Source organism: Gobius niger (genome assembly GCF_951799975.1).
Source record: "Gobius niger genome assembly, chromosome: 1".
Taxonomy (NCBI): domain Eukaryota; kingdom Metazoa; phylum Chordata; class Actinopteri; order Gobiiformes; family Gobiidae; genus Gobius; species Gobius niger.
In genome coordinates, this window is record NC_136852.1 from 67,734,273 (window position 1) to 67,758,243 (window position 23,971).

The 23,971-nt window shown below is 41.2% G+C and overlaps 1 protein-coding gene across 4 annotated transcripts in view; it reads right to left on the bottom strand.

Annotated features, from left to right (window-relative positions):
- grid2 (glutamate receptor, ionotropic, delta 2) overlaps positions 1–23,971 on the bottom strand; it is a 651,170-nt gene that overhangs the window by 66,641 nt on the left and 560,558 nt on the right. For all 4 annotated transcript variants that reach the window (XR_013792643.1, XM_079551983.1, XM_079551984.1 and 1 more), the window contains exon 14: positions 6,027–6,193. Coding sequence is in view for 3 of the 4 variants with exons in the window: in XM_079551983.1 (XP_079408109.1) it covers positions 6,027–6,193 (167 nt within the window). In the remaining variant the exon portion in view is untranslated. The remainder of the gene's footprint in view (positions 1–6,026; positions 6,194–23,971) is intronic.

The following is a 23,971-nucleotide window of genomic DNA, read 5'->3' on the forward strand; positions in this document are numbered from 1 at the left end:
CCAGAAATGTGGAAGGAGTGGCAGGTGGTGAATAGTTTGCTCCCGTATGACTGTAGGTTTTTACTCAATCTGCAGATTCTAAATCACAATATTGTTCAAATACCAAAACTTATAACAGCTGCTATAACACTGTATATAGTACATAGTAGTCACTATTCGCTTACTCCACCACTCAAACTACAATTGTACACTGTCGCCCAACTGTAACATAATGCACTGTCTAAAGAGGAAACTCCCATCCATATCAGACCCCCCAGAGCTCCCACCTGTTCCTGAGACAGTACTAAGCAGGTCTCATATTCCATCTTTACTTTGAACAGTATTTTTTTGTTCCCTGAAGAACATAAAAATATATAAAATAATATTCCATCTCACTTTTGTTTTTATTTTAATGAGAGGACCATATCCCGACAGTATCAGATGCAAAACATTGGCCCTGAAGCAAACCCACGGGCCACCCTCAGAGGAGAGGTGCCAATACCCCACAGACGAACCTTCGGTCAGATGCTCCGTAGAAACTTGGGGAACTAGTCTTCCACAGACACGGATTACATTAACATCTACATAACTGTGACCATTTAGTATTCATTTACACGCTATTTTCCTTCATAAATGCGGTCTATTTTGTCCTTACAAAGCATATTCACTTTCTTTTTTCCCTTTTTCCCAGCTTTAGCCTCCCAGGGCATGTTTGTGAACCTGCTTAAGGCGATGTCATCTCACAAACCAGGGCCTTGACTGTCCCTTTCACCTGCCTCTCCAGCATTTACCGTGACTACAAGCACGCGCTTAGCCTTCAAACCCCTCTGCCAGCGGCGCAGAACAGGTAAGAGAGTGACCTTTGTGACCAGCCTGCGGGTATTACAACATTTTAATGGCCACAGGGGAGCGGGGCTGAATCCAAGGAGAATACATGAATACGGGAATGAGGAACAAAGATCCGCAAAGACTTTGAACCAACATGTGCCGGCTGAGAGCTACACGCACAAGACAAACACATTGGAAACAGACTGGATTATTGAGCGATTGTAACAAATAAAGAAAGAAGTACTTATTATGACTAAAACAAACGACTGAGTGGAGGAAACCTGAGGCAAGGCAAGCTAGCAAATATCAATTTATTCTATTAAACCTCTTTGTATTAGGCCTTTTCTCTTCAGTTTGATCCTTAATGATACCATATGTCTCATCTCGAGCTACATAAGAGTTTGTTAACAAATGAACAAATGTCTTGAGACTTTTTTGGTTTTATTTCACAGACCATACGGTGTTGAAATTGTTACGCATATCGCATGCCTACTAGTGCCCTAAATTGTATACAAGCCCAGAGCCCAAGTTGAAACACATCTCACAAAGTATTTCTAAAAAGCCTATGGCAGTGATAAAATACGAGTGTTCCCAGCTCCCCTTGTAAGGCTGGTGGAGCACAAAACTCAAGTGCAAGAACAAGTCCTTTTACATTGTTTTGGCGCTGTGACAAATAGCCCCTCTGTCAAACCTCCCATTGTGTTAAAGGGAGGACTCTTGTCATCCTCCCCTTTCCAAAATGGTATTATTTACACACAGAACTCCAACTCCCAGTACGTATAGTGCTGGCAATTGTAGCCTTTAGTTCTTGTCTGGCAGATCCATTGGGAGAAGTCAAAGAAGGTAAACTGCGTCAGCGGTCTGCAGCAAAGTCCAGACTAAGAACTTGACAAGTTTATCTTGATTTTATCGGTCTCACGCCATGTCCCTAAAGTCTGGACTATCGTATTTTCCTTGGAGTGGCCTCTTCTGTCGCAACAACAGCAGAGGTGATACATTTTATCCAAACGGATGCAGATACATAATATTACAGCAATATTAAAGCAGTACTAACTTGTTTACCTTAATAAACAATTTAATAAACAATTAAACAACAATTATTCAGGGTTCCATTTAAATCCATAACCTTTGCTGTGCTCCGGAGGCAGCCCCAGCCTGAGAGAAAGTGAGTTTACAGTATCTGCGTCTCTCTCCTCTCCTCTCCTCTGGTTTGGCTTATCTGTGCGTTTGAAAGTTTGGCTTTCATACTACACAGAAAACAGAGTCAGAACTTGGTCTCGTCAGACACCACCTCTTTTTCCCAGATCAAAGAGCACTCTGTTTGGTATCACCTTGGAGTCCGAAATTCCAGACCAAGCAGCGCGAGTTCGACCAAAGTCCATATGCAAAATATTACGGACAAAACAGACCACAACAACAAGGCGCTCCAGTGGAAGGATCACCTCAAATCTTTCAACCATTTCTTAAAGTTAAAGTTATGGTGAAAAGCGTTTGAGAAACTACTGTTCTTTTACCTATCCATCTTGAGTTATATGTGTGAAGGATACTCACTTTAAGGCACCGCCTATACAGACCACCACTCCCAACCCCCTAACAAAAATAAAATAAAAAAATCTCCCAACAGCCCTGCCTTCTCATGCTCTGTGATAACAAACATAAACTTTAATCTACAATTCACTTGTTCTCTTGCCTGGGGACCACATTTCCACCCCCTATAGTCGAGCGCACTTTATGGGAATGGCCATTTTTATATTGTGCTGAAATGAATTCGGGGGAACTAATAAAAATATAGAAAAAAGAACTTCCGTGACCTCTCCGGCAAGTAGAGAATATATGAATGCAGCAATACACAAGTCGTCTGGCATCGCGGGGGCACATTTCTCAAGCTAAACCGGTGACAGCGTGATGGAGATCAGGATTCGGCATTAAATCAATGTGCACTCCACAACGTGCGCATTAAATAATAAATAAAAGATCGTCAAGGCCGTGGCTCTGGAGGATGTTTACTGCGATGGCAAACAACCTCGTATGTGCTTTACAGAGTCTTAAAGGCATGGTGTGTGGGATTCTTTTTTTGGAAATATATCATATGTCCCAAAATATGAGGTAAACTATTGGTTTTACTGTTAACAAGTGTAATGTAGGTTTGTTCAAAATTGCAAAACCTTTGGAAAGACTTTGTCTATCGTAGGCCAAATCTCATGATTGAATTCTGGAGGGTCCATGTTATTAAACGAGGTATGGTAGTCCATTTATTGTTTAACAGTCCTGAATATGCAGCTAAAGGCAACCCAGGTTCAGTAGCAGTCCAACACAGAGCACATCCAACATAATTAATGGGATATTAAAGAAAGGGTATTATGCTAAATCAACTATTTAGAACTTTTTACCATGTTACAATATTTTTCCCTCATCAAAAACATACCTGGAGCCGCGCTTTGAGCCTCTCGCGCATCTTTGAGTAATCTTCGGACCTTTACTGGAGGATATTCTTCCCAAAAGCTCCCAAAAGAGCTCCTCCTGTTCCCTAAAAACTCCTCCAGAGGTCCTCAGTAGCCAGGAAAAGCTTTCCTCACACCTCCATCTCTTGCTAAGCTTAAGCCTCTCATCATCGCAAGGGAAAAACATTCGGCATGGCTTCACAATAGCCTCACCTCCTCCAAATTCACGTGTATGTGCTCAGTCATCTGTAGTACTGGCAGCATTTTAAATCTTTCTTCAGCACATATGCAGACACGGACAAAGCCTTTTCTGAACATTTTTAACCCAAATACAGCATATCACATTATTCCTAGATGTTTCCCAACAGTTTTTTGGCTACTTTTCATCATCCCCCCCATTTAGGCACACTTTGGAGATGCAAAAGTCTAGATTAATAATACCACAATTGTAATTTTTAAATCGCAACCTGTACAATCAGGAATTGTGTGCAGTGCAGTTTTATGTGAGGAGCCTCCACTTCTGATATGAACATTTAGAAATTCGCACTGTGATGTTACACAGCTCTCCAGATGTGTAGATGAATCGGGGCCGACTCATTTGAAAGCTTGAAATCCCTAGTTTCCAACAAAAAATACCGCAAAGTTATGTGTTAGATGGCAGGGGCATGGACCTCATAGAGTTAAAAAATTAAAGCATATTCTATAGCGCCCCTCCATTAGATTAGAGGGAGGTCGCCTGGATCACCTAATGCCCAGGGCCGACTCTGAGGGGGGTGGAGTTTAGAGTGAGAATGCTTAAAAATCAGGAAGTGAAACTACTGGATATTCTGTTTCAACGTCTTTCAGATCAATATTACATTTTCTGAACAACAAAGTGTAAAATAGCGATTAAGATGTGTTGACATTATGACCAAATACCTGCAAAAAGCATTATCCGTCCTCTTTAAGAGATATTAAACCATGTGATGATGTTTTTACCTCAAGATGAATGTGAAATTATGGTATGCTCCACCTATCTGCATCATTGGTGGGTTTCCTCCAACTCCATAAACCCTCCCTGTGTACATCATCTTATTCAGACTCAGACGTCACTTGAAGGACCTTCACGACAAAACATAATAATCAGCCAAGGTCAGTTGCTAAGTCTTGCTCCTTCAATCCACCCTTGAAAACAGACTGTATATGAAGCACATTTGGAATTGGGGTACTTTTTCTTTGAAATGACAGACTTAATCTATTTCCAGACATCATCTTCTCTTCAACACTGCAAGTCGTCAGTTTCCATCTGACCCCATTCTCTACACTTTGTCTCTTACACCAACAATCTTTTCCGGCTTCCATAAATCTCCTCAGTGGTCTTCATCTATAGGGCTCTTGTTTCCTGGCAACTGGTAGCTGATGTTCTCATTCCTGATCCAATCCAACATCTCATGCATCATAACCACAGCCTCGTCTGCGCTGCCCTCTCCAGGGAAGGCTAATTATTATATCTAAATGTGTGTATTTACAGCCATCTTTAAACTTTTTCACAGTGTTGGCATGTATTAGAGTGCATTAATGCCAGATTATGCCACCTATTTCCACATAAAACCGTCTTGGCAAGAGCTTAACATTTTATCTTGGTCTCCCTGGTTTGACAATTACTGTATTTGTGATATTTATTATTTTACTTCCACATTGGAAATTGGCAGCGAGATGTGATGCAAGATGAGGTCAACATTTCATATTTACTATCATGCAACCATACCGTACATAAGGGCCATGAGTCAGCCCCGCTTCTATTATATTATTTTTTTCATACTTATGCATGAAATTCTCAATCTTCCCACGGCGCATTTCAGAAAAAGAATTCCAACCATCGATACAAACATGCCAAACACCAATCCGAGCATACTTTCGTCAAACCTTCCAGAGTATACAGTCGATATAGGGAGTTCTTCATCTGTGTTAGTAATTATTCCATTTACTCATTTATGTTCACTTGAGTAAACTTTTAAATAAAGTTCAAGAGTTCAAGAGAAAATGTTGCTAAATTTGGTGGATCTTTTTAAAAGCCCAGGGTTTAGTTACTGCTTTTATGCTTTTACACATTAAGTCCCTATAAGCATGAAACTGAGAGTCGTTAGCAGCTAGTTAGCAACATTAGCCTGCTCGTCTTGCAAACACCGCAGATTCACTTCTGTGGTGCATTTAAGACAGCATTTAGCGGCAGTTATAATCACTACAGACTCTGATGTTAGGAAAGTATGGAATAAAGTCCAATCTGTGTGAAGTTGACTTTATTCTACTGGCACACCTCTGATTTCTCCAGCGTGTTGCTCTGCCATACTCTACTCAGGTGTGAAGTGTACCTCGTGTGCGCCGCTCGTCAAGTGGCATCACTGTCTAATATCTGGACCACTTAATTACTACATTAAAGTATGCAAGTGGGATTTACTCATGGCTTTTTGTACAGCATGGCTGAACACCAGTATATAAATAAGATTTCATTCTAATTATGTTTTACCTTGACTTCCATCACATCGCGCTGCCAATTTCCAAAGGGAAAGTGATATAATATAAAGAACAAAGTCGCTTTGACGAGTTTGACAACCTTTACCACAGTGGAATAGTCCTGAAAGACTAAGAGCTTACACCATAATCAGAACTCCAACTTTTCCACATAGAATTGCCACTTCACTGGCAATATCCCATCGAACTACACACTCCATATGCATTAAATCATAAACAGACAAATAAGCAGCATGTGGGGAGGTTGTTTACTGCTGCGTGTGGTACCTCTGAGAGAAGATGTCTCGGTAGGGGCTGCCGTGCTGCATGGCGATGCCGTAGCCGCGGTCCGAAGCGCTGTTGTCGACGGTGTAGAAGGAGCAGTCCTCGTCGTTGTTGGCCACGTATTCCAGCACTGCGGAGTCCCACACGAAGCCAAAGCGACCGTATTTCACCTGCGGAGAGATGGGAGGGAATGTGTGAAATACTAAAGCCCTAGAGCTGATGTTCTTGAGTCATGGAATAAAACAAATGCCCTTCAGTGTATTGTAAAAGCAGACATTTGTGGGGAAAGACCTTTGTGCGCTGCGCAACTGATTACAAAGCATACCCCTGGTCTAGTGGTTAGGACTGCTTGGCATACGCAGAACACTATTCTTACCTCGCCCGGGTTTGAGTCCTGGCTCCGATATTATTGTGAAAGTTTCTTCTGACTTATCACCCCCTTTCACCCTGAAATGTTTAACAAAGCATACGGGCTCCAAAAAATCTTTACAATCTAGTTCATTAAATATTATTAGATTATACCTCTACAAGACAGCAAACTGGCCCCCCCCCAAAAAAATAATAAAATAAAATAAAATAAAACTGCATCTCCTTGTAAAGGTATTATTTTTAATGTCTCCAGTTCAATATAGTGGTCTTTCCCTTTATTAAAGTTTAATTTTTTATACATTTTTCCTGCAAACATTCCAATAAGAGGCCAATACTTTACATTAATCACCAACATTATGGCAATGTTCCGCATTCTCTTTCCCGTCTAGCTCAAATAAAGCATGTTGGGACGTCCTCTCATCATCTATGTCCTTGTTATGGACACCTGCATGAACTGTCAAGTGCTTGTTTCGACAAACTTGCCATAACTCAAGGCGGGAAGTTAAAAAGCTGTCAGCGTGGCTCTTAATTCATGCTAAATAGATTTATAGATAGATTTTTCTACACATATTGAAATGTGCGGGATAAACAAGTCAAGCTGAAGTCACATTTAAGCAGGGCGCGGTCACCTTGTTTGACAGATCGCTCATATAGCAGAGTTTAATGGACATGGGGAATTGTTGTGAACTTGACTTGTCATTAACTTAATGTTTGAGAAGACACTCCACAGATTGCTTTATGAGTAGCTGAAAATATATATGAAAATGCTTCATTCTGCTATCGACATTATTTTGAAAGTGGACATCAATAACTTGTTTCTTTGGGCTACATCATAAATACAGCCTGCTGCTAAAAGATCAATAGTTGCTGACAACGTCTATTGAGGTGAAAGGCGGAACGTCCTAAACTGACCTATACATACCCACAATGGAAATCTTGCTGTTTTTTTTAATATATATCTTTTATTACTTCTTGTATATATGAAGTGTTATTAACCTGAAAGTCTGGTTTTGTCGTACAATGCCTTGAATATGCATAACTGGCTAAACCAACAGCTTTGTACTTCTGATCATGAACCTCACTCAAGATCTGAGGATTATGTGCTGTGAGACGGTCGACAACTGCACCGCACTCAACATGTTTCCCCACACTGGTCAAAGAGAAAACTACCCATGTGTGTACATCATATTTTTCAGTTTTTATTCTTTACTTCTGAAAGCCCAACAATAACAAAAACAAGGCTACTTTTGTCGTGCCACAATGTGCCCTTTTTTCCACTTTAGACTTCATGGTCAGCAGTGCTCACACTGTTATCACTACAAAGATGTCAGATATCCAGGATGCTTCAATGGCCTATAAACAAGCGATGTCTATTTGCTGAATGTTTAAACCCCTCATATCGTTTCACACCAATGTCCTGTCTAGTGATGCGCAGGTTGCATGTTCCCCCGGGACTTTTCACTAGTCCTGTCAAAAATAATGCCAACAGGCAAAAATAATTAACTAAATATGCAAGGTATAGATTCAAAAAAAGATATTCCAGTATATTCCAAATGGTATCCTTATTGCATTTTAAAACAGGGTCAAATGCAAATAAGACACTAATGCATGAAAATCATCCGCATTACTATTGGCACAAGTCCTAATTAGGTTTTAGTTGGGTTAAAATGTTTACACGGACCTCTGACAGGCCCCGCACTCTTCATGTAAGTCCGAGCAACACTTGAAAGGATTCTGCTGCTGTGTCTTGCATGAAGATGTAAAATGCCTGCAGCATAATCCCTCCTTAATGTGGTGTGATTATCATTACAGATAGAGAAAAAAGATTATTTTTCTCCTTGGTCATAATGACTGTCTGTATCATCTGGCAGGTTTATAAGATTTCCCGATGCGATATAACGTGTCTTGAGAGGGGAAGAAAGGTTTGAACAGGCCAATCTCTGGTTGGTGGGTCAACACTCAACCCATTGCGCCACTGTCTCAAATGACTATGTCCTGTATTACAGTACATATAAAGGCTTTTGCAAATCTGCAGTTTTTAGTAAAACAACTTAAAGCTATGGGCTATATCATGCAAAATCGACTTTTTGGCTACGACTATCACCGAAATAGTGTTTTTCTGTGACAGTCTCTTGATGGATGCTTGGTGAACCTTCGCCAGAATCAAAGTGAAATAACTTTTATAACCAACGCGAGTCCCATAATGTAAACACCCGATGGAGCAGCCAGGACATAGTGGTGAGTCAATCAAAACGTGTGTTAGCTTGTGTGCCATTTATGAAGCTGTGTTGCAGATGTCAACTCCTTATAACTGCATTGTGAAGTATTTTTATTTCTACTACAGAAAAGTTGTATGAGCGGAGAGAGGGGGCGAGTGACAGGAGGGTGTTAGCCAAGCTCACCTCCATCATGGACAACACCTCCCACCCACTACACGGGACAGTAGAAGGGCTGAGCAGCTCTTTCAGTGGAAGACTGAGACACCCTCAGTGCAAGAAGGAGCGCTACCGCAAAGCCTTCATCCCCACTGCTGTCAGACTGTACAATAAGACTGTAAAGTAACATGTGCAATAGCCCCCCTTGCAAAACCACGTGCAATAATCTATGTATCAGCTGCACTTTATTCCCTGTACCAGCATCACTTATTGACATCCTGCACTAGGACTGTAACTTTACACCCCGATATTCTACTTATATAACCTGTAACCTAATTGTTATCCTATTTTTATTCATTATTATTCCCCTATTGTTACAACTCTGTCCCCTAAGATTTTTTGCTTTACTTATTGCACATAAGATACCTCGTTTTCTACTATTTTTTTTTTTAAACAATGTGTTTATTGGATTTTAATGAACATTTACATAAACAACAACACACACACACACACACACAGACTATTGCCAGCAAAATATAATAATAATAAAAATAATCATAATATTGACAAATTTGAAAATAAAATATTAAATATAATCAAAACTCAAATTACTAGTCACTTTTTTCCAAAAATTCAACCAAGGGTCTCCATATCTCTTCAAACTCCTCACCTCTTCCGCTCGTAACATATGTAAGTCTTTCAAGCGCAACGCTTGATGTCATTTCCTGTGTCCACACTTTTATGGAGGGAACGTCCACATTTTTCCAAAATAATGCAATTGTTCTCCTGGCCTGCAGGAGACCAAAATCTATAAGGGTGATTTTCCTTCAGTTGATAACAAAGTCCTTGGGGTATATCCCCAGAATGCACAATGTTGCACAATGAGGTACTTCAATTCCAACTATTGTGGAAACAGTTTGAATGACAGATTTCCAATATTTCTTATTTTCCAACAGTCCCATACGCAATGAAAAAGTGTACCCTTATCGGTAAGACATTTATTACAGTTATCAGGAATGTCAAGGGTCCATTGATGCAATTTTACTGGAGTTACGTAGGTTCTCATTAACCGTTTATATTGTAACAGTCTCATTCTAGTATTAATTGTTTGCTTTTGTGCTTTAAGACAGGCATTTTCCCAATCGCCTACCTCAATATTTTCTTGAATATCTAATTTCCATGCTTCCAATCTGTTTTTACTAGATTCGGTGTCAGGTGACACCAGAGCTCTATAAAACAGAGAGATCAGCTTCTTTCCTTGTAAATTCGACATAACAATATTCTCTAAACATGACAAAGGAGGTTCATTCAGAATGTTTTCAGACCGGGAAGTATTTGAAAAAATGCTTGCAGGGAATGGAGAATATTTCACAAATTTTTTTAAAGGTAAGCATTTCTCCATCCAAATATAAATCACCTATTGATTTTACACCTTTATCTGCCCAAATTTTGAAGCCTCCATCCGCTCTCCCAGGCTTAAACATCTTGTTGCCCCATATGGGAGAAAAGCGTGAAAGTGAAGGGGTGTCCCCAACATGTTTGTGTGATCTGTACCAGATATCAATTGTATTTTTCAGAAATGGGTTATTGGTTTGTTTTTTTAGTACTTTAAGATCAGCTGAGTATAAATAGTGTTTTAGCAAGAGGTTTGGTACTGATGCTTGTTCTATCGTAACCCAAGCGGGTGGTGCACTTGTTGAAAAGTCGTTTTCTACTATTTAACTGGTTGCACATTTTCCTGTCTGTTTTTGCACACCCTGAGTGATCTTCTTGAATGCCGACTGTAACAAAGTGAATTTCTCCATTGTGAAATCAATAAAGGATTATCTTATCTCTTATCTTAATTAACTGATTTAAAGGGTTGTGTCTTCCGGGTTTGAAAAGTAACTCCAGAAAATACTTATATTTATCACAAAAATTAGTGCTCCATAGTGGTAGTGGTACAATATATCATATAATTGCCTATACTTTACTTTGGAATGGCTAAAATAGCATGATGCAGATCCTTTAAAGCAATGTATGTGTCGAGAAAACACCCTTAGTTATAAACATTGTAGTTATATATGTAGTGTTGAAAGTATATTTTGATTGGTGCTGAAGCTTGTCACTACAGGTCCCGAGGCAACGCTAGTTGAGAACCACTGATGTATGAAGTTTGTTGGGCGTCTCAGGATTTACGGTTTCCACTCCAATGCCCATGACGCGCCAGTTTAAACCCACATTTCTTTTGCGATAAAACAAGGCCACAATCTGTCCAGCAGGTACACATACTCAGTGACATTGAGAAAACACACAGGACATGCATTATTCAAAAAGCCGAACTAGCATATTAGTAAACGGGGTGTCTTGACTTGTTCCAAAACAAAATTGCCCAAACCATATTTCAACTTTCGGTTTCCTTCCTTGCTGTTATAAGGACAACCTGACCACATCCGAAATGTGACCCAGGCTGATGCAATGCAATGACACAAGCGCAAAAAAAAAAAAAAAAGCTGCAAAAAAGCAACCCCAATCATTTTAGATAAGTGCGCTCTTAAATTGCTTTATGTCTAAACACAGATCTCTCCGGGGGTCAAGCTATCACCGAACAATGGTCGTAAAAGTTTCTCCCGACTTGTGTTTTTTTTTTTATCCGACACACGAATCATGAGCTAACTGTCTGCAATCACCCACAACTTTTACAGCCTTGCCGAGGCTCTTAGAGCTTTAAAATCACCGGTGCGTGTACGCTATAAAACATGGAAAACTGTGTAAGGGACTGGTTTTGTGTCAACCTTCTTCGACAACTTCGGCGGAATAGAAGGAATCGAATTAGACACGTACACAAACAAATCCATGACCAAGGTTGCGACAAGGTAATTAATAGCTAGCCATTTTCTGTTTGTGATTCATCAAATGTTCCACGCCGGCGTCACACAATAACATGAGGCATTAGAGGAGCCAACTTGAATCCTAATGACAGAGGGTTGTGTTTGTAATATGACAGTGAAAGCTGTAATCACGGAATTAAAGTCATCGCGACGCTACCTTGTCATCTCCATCGCTCATGCTCCTTTCTCATTTCCAAAGGGCCAGAAAGACTAAATTTAATTTGTACTTTGTGTTGGGTGTGTCTTGTTTATCAGATCTGAAAAAAAAAAAGGTTCTGGTCTCCTAATGAAGCCATAACTGCAGAGGGCCATGAGTGCGGGCTGCAGCATTAATTTGTGGGCTTCAAGGACGGACTGAGTACACAAGCTGAATGCCAAAACAACTGGAGCGCGTTGCAAAGTTAAGAATGACTGTGTGACAGTGCTAAACGTCGCTGAAATTATTCATTGGTTTACAGCTCCGATCTGCGCTCTATTGTGCAAACAGTGGCACGTTGCGTTAGTTTCCGCCCTCTGACCAAGCAGCTGTCACTTCAAATCTCATCCATGACTTTGCTCACTCCGGTTATGACGATCAATCTCATTTACATTTTGTACGACTCAAAACAAATATGCCAGTGCTACCAAATGGGCTCCTAATGCCGCATACAGCACAGCGTTTAGTGCTTGTGCTTCACAGCTAGAAAGTCCCTGATTCACGTTCTCCCCGTGTCTGTGTAGCCTTCCTCCGGGTACTCAGGTTTCCCCTGCCACTAAAAACATGTGCAATAGGTTAGGTCCACATCTGGGGGTGGGTCCCCGGGCGCTTGCCTACAGCAGCTCAGGTTGTCCCTGTGGTATTGAAGGATGAGTCAAAGGCAGAGAATGAATTTCCCTATGGGGATCAAATAAGCATACCTTAACCTTAAAGGGACAATACAAAGTTTAAAAATGTTCAAATAATGTATGTTCCTCCCCCTACATGTTCCAGCCAGGTCCTAATGTGTAGAATGAGCCCAGACCTGTTCACCACAACTGCCTCGAAAATCCTGCACTGTAACTCAAAAAGGTGTTACTACGGGTCCGAATTGGCGTCATGCACGAGCTTAATATAGAAGGTGCAGTTACACATATGACCTGAGATGGCAGTAGTGAGTATAAAATGGCAAACTTGCATGTAGCCCCTGTAATGCTCAGCCCGACACTAACAATAAAATTCTGGCTGTGAGTTATCAAAATGAAGCGTTTGAAAGATGACCAATGTATTCAAACCACATGTTTAGCTATAGTCAAAGCAAAGCAGAATCAACTCCGTGGAGATGAGATGATGATGTCCCCCTCCCAGCAAAGAAATGGGACAGGTCTGAGAAGAGGCAGGTCTGCTCAGAGTACAGACACGCACACATTTTATGAGGTATACTGTAGGTGATACAATGACGTAATGGGAGCATAGATAGATGAAACCAGAAGCCTAACTCTGCATCCATCCAGTTTACTTTTATCCCTGTCAAAAGGTCTATTTCTTTGGTTATTCCAATTACTCACATTGATGAAACAAAAAACATACTCGATCACAGTATGTCATGTTGAAGGCAAAAGCCACCATAAAAACAAGCTTTTAAAACCCACAACAGAACAAATTGCAGTGTAGCTGCATGTTGCGTGTTGTGTGACACGCAGCAGGGACTGAACTCATTAAACCCTCTTTGATTTTGAAGATCGACATAATGACACTTTTTTTAAAATGACAGAATCGTGGAGGCCCTATTAAACTAATTTCGTCAGTCTTGGAAGTCTTTAGGAGGAAAAATGTTTCAATAAACTATAGCTTGGTCATGACGCAGGGTTCAACTTTAAGACTATCACACTGTATAATGAAGATAAAGGGTCCGAAGGTAGGCCCCTGTGGCAACCCTTCATATAACTTTTTATACTGCATTTCCCCAGTGTCCTTGATCCTGATAGTGCTTTACCTTGATCGTTCTCATTCATTGGATTTGGATTATGTGGCAATGAGGTTGTATGGAGTACCGACATAGAGCTAGAAGGTCCCATGTTATGCATTATTCTGAGTTGTAAACCATTTCAGACATTTAAGCCTTAGTACCTACAAATCGTGAAAATTACAACAAGTACAACAACTCCTGGCATGTTTGCCTTGTCCGTAGAGTCACACTGGTCCTTTTTAGCATTTAAAAATGTCTGCATCTAAAAGCAAGATTTTAAAAAGCGGAATATGACTGAAGAAACAACCCATTCTGAATTTGGATAACAGCATTGTGCTTTGTTTCCCCACAGTCATTGTTCCTGACGACTCAAGTCAACAAAGCGCGCATCAAAGACCGACTACAAAAGGTAAATCAAAGTCTTGCGCTACCCACCAAAGGGGCTGTGTATATGCATTCCTTGGAGTGAGTTTTTTTTCTTTTTTCTATTCAACTCAACCACTAGACCTGAAACTTTCCAATTATTTAATCCAACTGGCCCCGTGAGTGCACGGGCAGGTTTGAAGAGGTCCTTTCTATCCCAGCGCGGTTCAAACACCTCGACATCAGAGTCCGACTTCAAAACGGCTAAACTACTCCAGGCTGCCCGCGCTCCTCCACTCTCCCCCCCCCCCCTCTCTCTCTCTCTCTTGTACCTTTGCTCGATGCTGTCAGAACACCAGCAAAGAGCTCACAAGGAACAGTAGATGCTTCATCTCACTCCATCGCAGAAAATGAAAACTCTCCAAATGCAAACTGTAAATAGTAGGTTTAAAGGAGGCTCGTAACAAACCAGCTTTTGTGTAATGCACTTTGAGCAGAGGTGGGAGAGCTGCGCAAATACACGAGAGCAAACAGGCTTTGAAGTGGGTGTCAAATGGTACAGGTTGAAGAAGATGTGAATGCTCAGAGAGGTACAGAGGAGCTCCTAAAGGTGTAGGCATGGGATGTGGAGACATTATGGATGTAGAATGTCTGGAAATATGAAAAGTTGTATAACTGTGCTATTGAGCTACGGTGCCAATGCGATTTCCCCCAACAAAGTTTGGATCAACAAAGTTTGTCCAAGTCTAATCTAATGGCATTAATCCACTGCAATATAGCATAATTAAATTCCTAACTTCTCGTAACACGATGTAGACGCCATGTGGTGGTCTCTTTTTCCCCTAAAAATGTCTGCAAAAGCAAAACACTGCAATATCACTCTACTAGCTGCACACAAAATAGGTACATGACTAAAGGGCTACATTGAGACTAAAAAGCGTCAAAACCAAGATACATGACGTAACCCCAAATCTTAAATGCACAATCGCAGTGTCCATGAATTGTGTTAAAGTTTCTAAACAACATACGACAATTTGATATTAAAAAGCATGGTTTATTTTGATGAACAGATAGTATTTCAGGAACGAACCGTGCAGTTTTCCATTATGAACATTTAAAAACCTGGATCTCTTCTCCCAAAGCTAATTGCCTGGCGCTCCCTGCTGCCTGCCACACTGTACCCGGCTGGTGTTCTCCTCCATCAAACCCCGCTCTTCTTGGCTTGGATTTGACAGATTTTGATAAATGAGAGCGAGGTTGAGCTAGATAGCGAATTCAAACACCTCCAAGTCTCAGAGCGCGAGTGCGGAATAACTTGGAACTTCACCCAATTTATAAACATTAAACTTGCGGCCGCTCCCTCCCCCAACGCCCCTTCGGAATCACACAGAAATACGTGTTTGCCTTCATTTGACAAATCAGGAGCGCATTACAATGAAGAAGCCATGTTCCCCCCAGCCTGGCGGTCCCAGCAGCCTGTACCAGCCCCGCTATAGCTCGCCGCAGTTATGTGAAGATGTGAATAAAGATTAGATTAGGTGCGCAAATCCATCTCTGTCTAGGCCTGCACGCATCATACCGCATTGGAAACACACCGCAGGTTTTTTCAGGACACTTTTTCCTCTCCCCCCCTGGCGGATAGAGTTATAGGGGAGGAGCGCGAGTGACAAGTTAAAAGTTTGAACGGGTGGCTGTGGTGTGTATTTTTGACTTCAGAAATAGTGTGAGACGGTGTTTGGGAGAATACTATATGCTTGGGCAAAGAGACTGTCAACCTTGTTCACAAAAAAAGGATTTGTCAGAAAAGCAATTGACTGGAACACGGTGCATGTGCAGCAAAATATCGAGTGGCAGTGGCTCAGGCGGTGAGTCGCTAAACTGAAGGATGGCGGTTCAATACCTGCTGTGAAACACTGAACTTTAAATGGTGTTGTTTTGAGCATTATCATCATGCCTGGCTTGACCTTGGCAACTCTTGTAAACCTCCAGTCTGTTCTGCTTTCTATGTATGTATAAAAAATGAAATTGTCCCACTGTGCTCATGTATAACAGTGCAATTGTCGATGCATTTGGTGAGGCCCAGATCTCCAGCTATGCTTTCTGTCCATCTGTGCCGGGGCTACACAGTACATCAATTAGCATCTTAACTTACCACAGACGACCCTATAACAAAACCTCATGCAATGGCAAAGAAATAAAGGAACAAATTACTACTTCTTAATTATGTGTGAGTAGTTTTAACTCCAAGCAAACAGTCACTAATCCAGCATCATGTATATTTACATGTTGGGAAAATGAGCGCTCTCTGGTACACTGTGTGGGATCATTCAGCCTCTTTTACATTGAGTTTACATTCAGAGCTGCATCCCCATTAACTGCTAACATCTGCAAATGCCACCCACTTGTTTATATAACAAAGCTTGACAGCATTGTTGAACCAGTAATTTTCTGATTATCCACAATGTACAAAATGCTGAAGAAAGTGAAAAGAAAGTAAAAAGGTGTACGGGTATCTCGGACTTTGACATATACACAAATATAATAATTCTTTGTCACTCATACATCCCTAGAGTCTCTGGTGGAGAGTGGGTTGATTTTAGGGATGCACCGGTACCAGTATCGGGTATCGGGCCGATACCACATGCTTGTACTCATACTTGTACTCGTTCATCAGGTCCCGATACCAGAAACCGATACCACTTAACGTACGGCCGGCGCTCCTACAGGACGCAGCTCTCTGCTGAGAAGAGAAAATAGCAACACACTGGAGAATTCTTTAGTGGAAATACAATATTCCACATAAAGCTGACTTTATTACAGACGACACTCCCTAAATCACAGGATTTAACCAAAGCTAAATGTTGTTGGCTAATGTTGCTAAACTAGCCTCTAACTAGTGGCTAACAGCTCTGGCGATTCTTACGCCGTTTATATTGAGCGAAAATGAGCTGCGGCAAAACAAAAAAGTGCTGTAAGCTACTCGCTAAGTTGCTATAAACACATGAGAAAAATGCCTTGCACTCTTAACGGTATTCGTTATCGGCAACCGTTACCGACAATGGTCTTGACTCGTGGCACATTTATTTACCTTTTTCTACCTCGAGGACAACCATTCACTATAGAGTGCACTTGATAATTCATGTCTGTGTATGTGGACTCAAGGCAATAGAAATGTATTTTCCAAAGTCAAAATAGCATGCATGGTCAGTCACAAAGATCGAACTACCTACTTTTGGATTAGTGGGAGAATATCTCTCAGAACTTTACGTTTAGTACACACATCTTTGATTCTCTGCACCCACCCACTCCCATATTTGTTTCCTTTGATGTGTGTCCCAGAAAAACGTTTTTTCCAAGGACACTTCATCAGTAAGGATTGCCAGTTGTGGAACCACCAACCTTCAAGTACATTTTTAAAAGTTAGTTTTTAATTCTCTGCCATGTTCACATATGGTGGTTGCACAGTGGTTAACATTCGTGCTTCACAGCTAGAAGGTCCAAGGTTCGATTCCCACCTGGACCTTTCTGTGTGGAGTTTGCATAATCTCCCTGTTCCTGCATAGGTTTCCTCCGGGTTCTCCAGTTTCCCCTTCCACAAAAAACATAATAGGTTAATCCTTCAGCCAGTTGTTTCTGACCATTAGCCTGGCTCCACATCTGGAAATGGGTCCCCGAGCGCTGGCCTACTGCTCTTACAGGGTGCCCCAGCCGTGTTGAGGATGTGTCAAATGCAGAGAATGAATTTCCCTACAGAGATCAATTAAATATACCAGTAAAGCCGTCATTCCACATAGCGCAACCCGAGCGTGCATGCCACGATGTATGTGCACGTATCGACTCTACCCCGCACACACTTCTGTTTCCACCACACACACCCGCATTTGTTGTGGGCTGCACCCCCACGGAGGAGCAGGCTGTACCTGGTGGGAGTTATGGAATCATTCAGAAGGGGCCAAGCTGTATTGAAACAGAAAAGAAATAGCTAAATACAACTATGAAGGTAAGTTACATGCAAATGTTATGCTAACATCAGCTAAAGCTTCGCAAACAGCGGCTAAATACTAATATCAGCAAAATCCCCTATAAGAACATAGGTCTGAATGACCTGTGTGTCAATAGTGAGGGCTGTCCACTCTCTCGTTGCAAATCAGAGACCAGCAGTCTGTTCACGTCACATCAGACACAGGTTAGCGCGCTTTGGCCACAAAACCTGGTCAGACCGATTTGGCACTGGCCTTTGTTGTGGAAAAGCTCGACAAAGCGGATAAAAAAGCCATTCGGCTGACACGCGCCTGCATATGGAAAACCACCTTAAGTACACGTTTGTAGGAACAGGCTCAGATGGCTAACAAAGTGTGTGATTTCTATAGTCAAATGTATATGTCAAAAATGTATAATTTTTTTTTTTTTTTAATAAATGTAGCTGTTTTAGTCTTGAAGTTAATGGCAAAAGTTAAATTTTCAACGAACTATTTTACAATTGGCAATCAGCTTGGCCTTTATTTAAATGCTTTTCAAACCTATTTCTTCTTTGATTCACATTAAAACAGACAGGAAGCCGTTATGAGCACACAGGAAGCCGGCTTCAACTTTTCATGCACAAAGCCTATTACCTGTCGAGGGAATCCAACCAACAATGTTCAAGTTAGTGAACGATCACCTCTCTCAGATTTACAACTGCCGTGCACTTCATGCCCTCATTATTGATTCTCCGCTACGCACACAGATTTCTGACAGTTTCCGCCATCATCGTGTTTCCTTTGGTGTGTGTCCCGGTTTTTCTCATCTCAAACAAATTAGCAAATTGGCTGGCCTTCCTGTCCCCATCAGTCACATCCTCCTTGCGCGCCTGGCCAAACGTTTGCAGATGAAAGCGCCGCTCACAGGTGGCACCGTGCTCTCCGCTATCCCCCGGGACTCCCATCTGACAACTCCTTCCTCTTCTGTTTTCTCCGTTGTTTAATTACCCTCAGCTGTCATTAGTCCGCTTTGTTTTCTCCATCGCAGAAAAAAAACATTCAAAAATTAATCGGCGCTTGCCACTGTCAATGCAAATCTTTGCTCAGGCCGCGTTAAGCCGATGAGAGATTTGATAGCACGGGAGAGGAGTAATTGGAGACAGATGTTGGAAAGACTGATCAACCGAGCTGGATCAGTGAGCCACAGCTAAGATGGCACTCCTAATAGGATCCGGCAGAAAAATTATTATTCTTCTGCCTTTGCTTTTCATCTCCCCTTTGTTCCGCCGTATCTTTCATAATGAAGCCTTATGTTACGTTCGTTTGCCTTTGAAAAATATCAATCATGGCTGCTTTTCTGGTCGCTTGTTCACACAATCTTGCTTAAAATTGCCTCCATTTGACAAAAAAAGGGAGATCTTTGCACCAAAAATTCAAACGAGAGAAGCTCAGAGATGTTTTAGGCAAGACAATTTACACACTTTGTACCTGTGAGGTGGCAAGAAATGTCTCACTATAGTACTTAAAGTTTTGAAGTTTGTTAAAGGTGCATTATGCAACTTTTGATGTGCGTATTTGACCTTGTAGTGACCCAGCGGCTGTATAAGTGGTCAGCATGGCGCCTTTACCTTGTAACACAGTGGTCTCTAGGACGCTCCAGGATCAATTGTTTGGAAGGTTTTCACTGCTGACGGAGCCTCTCACCAGAAAACCTACAAAACAAGTGATCCCAGTGCATTGTAAAGACCACTGTGATCGAAAGTAGCCGCTAGGTCACTATAAGGTCGAATATCAAGTTGGGAAGATTAGCATTCTGTGGTACAGTGTGTGGGATCATTCCACTTTTACAGTTTACATTCAAAGCTGCATCCCCATTAACTGTTAACCAGTCAGTTCCTGATTATTCACAATGTACAAATTGCTGAAAAGAAAGTGAAAAGAAAGAGAAAAAGTATACAGGTATCTTGGTGTTTGACATGTACACAAATATAATAATACTTTGTGACTCATACATCCTTAGAGTCTTAGGTGGAGAGTGGGTTGATGTGCATGTACTGTAATATTATTTCAATACCTATTGTTATTTATATCGACAATGGTCTTGGCGCACATTTATTGACCTGTTTCCACCTCGAGGACAACCATTCACTTTCGAGTGCACTTTAAAATGCATGCCTGTGTAATGTGGACTCAAGGCACTAGAAATGTCTTTTCCAAAGTTAAAAAGCATGCATGGCAAGTCACAAAGGTGTCTTGTAGAGGCCACCGTGATCGAAAGTAAAGGCGTCATCATGCTAACCACTCATACAGCCGCTGGGTCACTACAAGGTCAAATACGCACAAATATCACGTTCCTTTTTTTTGCATAAAAAGTCCCATAATGCACCTGTAATTCAAACTTCTGATATTCAAACAAAACAACTGGATTGCATCTGTTAAGTTATGGGCCACAGTGACCAGCATGTTTTAGTGTGGAAAAGGAAAAAAAGAAACATGTTGATACTTTTTTTTCCTTAATAATCTCTGAGAAAGGTTCAAGCTCTAAATTTTAATTGCTGTCCCTTGCAGTATCTCTCTGTAATAAAGCGACACAGTCTGTGTTGAATTGAAACAAAAGGTAACAAGGCAGCAGCATTCTTGACTGGATGCTTTATTTATGCTTGAGCACCATTTCAATATAGACAGGGAGCTAAAAGTGAGGATGGCTTTTCTTTCTTAACTCTGGCATTTAAACCTCAGCAGGTAGAGACATCAGAGATCAGGAATTCTAAATGATTTAGCTTGAGAACATCAATCATATTGCTTCTTTTCTAGTACAAAACGTCCTGTCCAAAATGTCTGCCCTTAAAAACAATCACGAGGCCGGCTCAGTATGCCTAAGTTACAAGTTTTTAAATGCAGGGCGACTGATGAAACCATTATACTGACTTTCAAAATTAAAGGAAGCCGCTTCAATTTGTCTCCAATTATGTCTGGTCATTTGCCGAGGAAATTGCTGGTGGAACTGCGAGGCCTCCATCCCCTAGCGTTATTTGCCGTTAATGAACAACTTTGTAATTGCGCTCCGGCAGATTTTTCACTCAGTCTGTATAAGTTTAATAATTTGCTGAGATGAATTGCATAAATGGGATATTCATCATGTTTACGTTGAAAGAAAATATTCCCGCAGGACTACTTTGGCTGAAAGACGACAGGAAGGAGCTGACTATGTATGTGTGTGCTTGCATGTCCTGGTTATAATAGACATCATTTACTCATCATGTGGTTGAAAGGGTGATTGCTCAAATGATGGAAAACTACTTAGATTGAAACCAATCCAAACATGCAAAAACGGTTTATGCTTCATGCACAAGTAAAGTATTTCTGTGTACTGTTTAATTAGGCCTTTTACACAATAGAACGGCCAATGCTGCATACATTTTGAGGGATAAAGTAACCATAATGGATAGAATAAGGTTTAAACTTTTTCAGGATTTCAATGATAGCCAATTTATAGCAATTTTATACTTACTACTGCCACCTCAGGTCATACGTGTAACCACCTTCTAAGCTCGTGCATGACGGCACTTCGGACCCGAGTTAACACCTTTTAACAACTACATGTTGTGCTTGTCCTTCTGCTCACTCCTCCCCGTTTGCCACAATGACCACGCTCGAGGGGGAAATCATGGCGGATTTACAGACTCCTCCTCCCCAGCTCTGACGAAGCATGTTCCTAAAAAGGGCATAAGGGCGGGATCTTCACTGTAGACTTGGCCCTTGCATGACGTGTAGTTCGCGCAGCTCCAATGCTAACAGTCCAGCCCTCAATGGTACGAGATTTTTACGAAAACCAGCCTGGTTTCTTTAATTGTAAATAACCCAGCGTGAAATATCTAGCTGTAGAAAGTTTAAGAAAATCAGAAACAAGGCTATAAAGTTGTTTTTAACGTGTCCCTCGAATGTAGTCATTGTGGAAACAGAAAGAAGTGAGGAATGACGGTCTATTAATAATATGTCTATCCTTGCATCTATCCCTTTAAGGAACCAAAGTGGAAGAGGAAAAACTTGATATTCTGGTCATTTCTGGAAAGTGGCAATACATACAAAGATATGGAACAGACGTATGCATCTTCTGAAAACTTCATCCATGAGTATTGTACACCTTTATGTGCTCAGTGTCATTTTAAGCTGTGCACTACTCTTAAATAAAGTTATATACAGACAGTAATAACATAATATGAAGAAAATGCTTCAAGCTGAGCTATAAAAAAAATCATGTACATGCAAAAATGTGGTGTTGCAGGAGCGTTTTTGAAGATCAATACACTACTTCCCCCCCTTTCAAATGCGCTCTTTTTGTAAATCACAGATGCTGATTCAAAAAATACGTATGATCCTTCTCTGTCGACTATTTTGCCAAAGCGAAACACGCACCACGAAATAAAAGATGACATTACGATTGACAAGTGGGGGTGTTATTGACTGAAGTACCCGGTGTTTTGTTGCCTGCTGTGACACCCCTCTGCACACGTCTTGGTTAGCGTGAAATGAAGTTTTGAAGAGCGGACAGATTGAGACAGGCAGTCAAACAGAGAGAGAGATTCCAGAGAGAAAAAGTAGAAATGTCTTTTTAACACAAACGCCATGAGGCGCAGGATGCGTGCCCAGCAGGACCACACTGCACTCTGGGAACACCGCGGGAGGCAGTATACGAGGAGAAGACAATCCAAATGTGACAATTAAGGACAGGCTGTCAAATTAGACAGACATCTGAGGGTTCTGCACTAACTAAAACAATAATGCGGAACAGTGGAGTTGTGGTTATGACTATGGCTTCACAGCAAGAAAAGTCCAGGGTTCGATTCCCGGACCAGACAGCACTTGTAGAGTTAATACTTTTTAATAAAACAATAAAATGTTTCAAGCTTGAAAGAAGACATATCTAAATCAACTTTTTTGAGCTCGTGGACATTAAAACTTCCTGAAAGAGAATTTCATTTCACTCACACAGTTTTGGGAAATTCTGTGCACTTTGGTCGCTTCTTCTTTTACTCATGAAGTGCTCCGATCTACATTTCATGGAATTGTTGCTTCACAGACGGAACATGGATTTGTTCTCCACAGATTTGAAGCCCATGATCCATCACTGCACCTGACTCTGTTTAAAGTATTATGCAAAATTGACTTTAAAGAGCTTTTCACCACGTTACAATGCTGTTCGCTCATCACAACATACCTGGAGTGGAGTGTTTCAAGGAGCTTGGGCATCTTTGAGTAATCTTTGAATCTTCCCCAGTGGCTATTCCAAGCACCGCGGCCGCAGACCCCAATCCTCACCTCTCCAGCTCTGGCTAAGCTTAATACTTTCACCATGGAGTAAAAGCACTCGTTATAGCTTCACTACAGCCAAACAGCGAATGGGGAGCCAGATGAGGGTGGGTGGTTAGGAGCTTAGAGTATAACCCGGAAGTGAAACTACTGGATATTTTGTTTTATTTTCTAACCAACAAAGTGTAAGACAGTGAAACAATGTGGTTTACAAGCGTGTTGATCACGGTATCAATTTGCAAGAATGCTGGTCCTTTAAAGTTTATATTGACCGTTCTAGCCCGTGTCATTCCCTTTGCTGCCTGCAGAGAGCGCTCCATGTTAATTTGAATTCTTGAGCAGCCACTGTCTCGCTAGTTTTCTACATTTACAACAATTTTTGTACATGTTTAGAGGACCAAACTATAAAGTCAGCTTGTATAATATATGCAATACTAAGACTTCATAGAAACTATATTGTCCTTTGCAAAGAATATTGTACGAGCTCCATATTTACAATATTTGCTATTGCAACCATTAGAGATGCAGGTACAACTCAATCCGATTGCTCGAGCAGTCTTAGTTAGAATACATCACCTCAGAGTTGTGCATCCCGACACATTTCTAAAGTAAAAAGGTTGTTTTGGGTACATTGAAATTCGGTGTCAGCAACATAAAAACCAAGTCGAGGCACTCTCTCAGGCCACAGTTTCAAAGACACAGTCTGGAGAGAGGAGTGAGGGAGTGAGGAGAGCCGAGTAGTGTTTTTGCATGCGCCCTGCATATGTGACTGCTTTG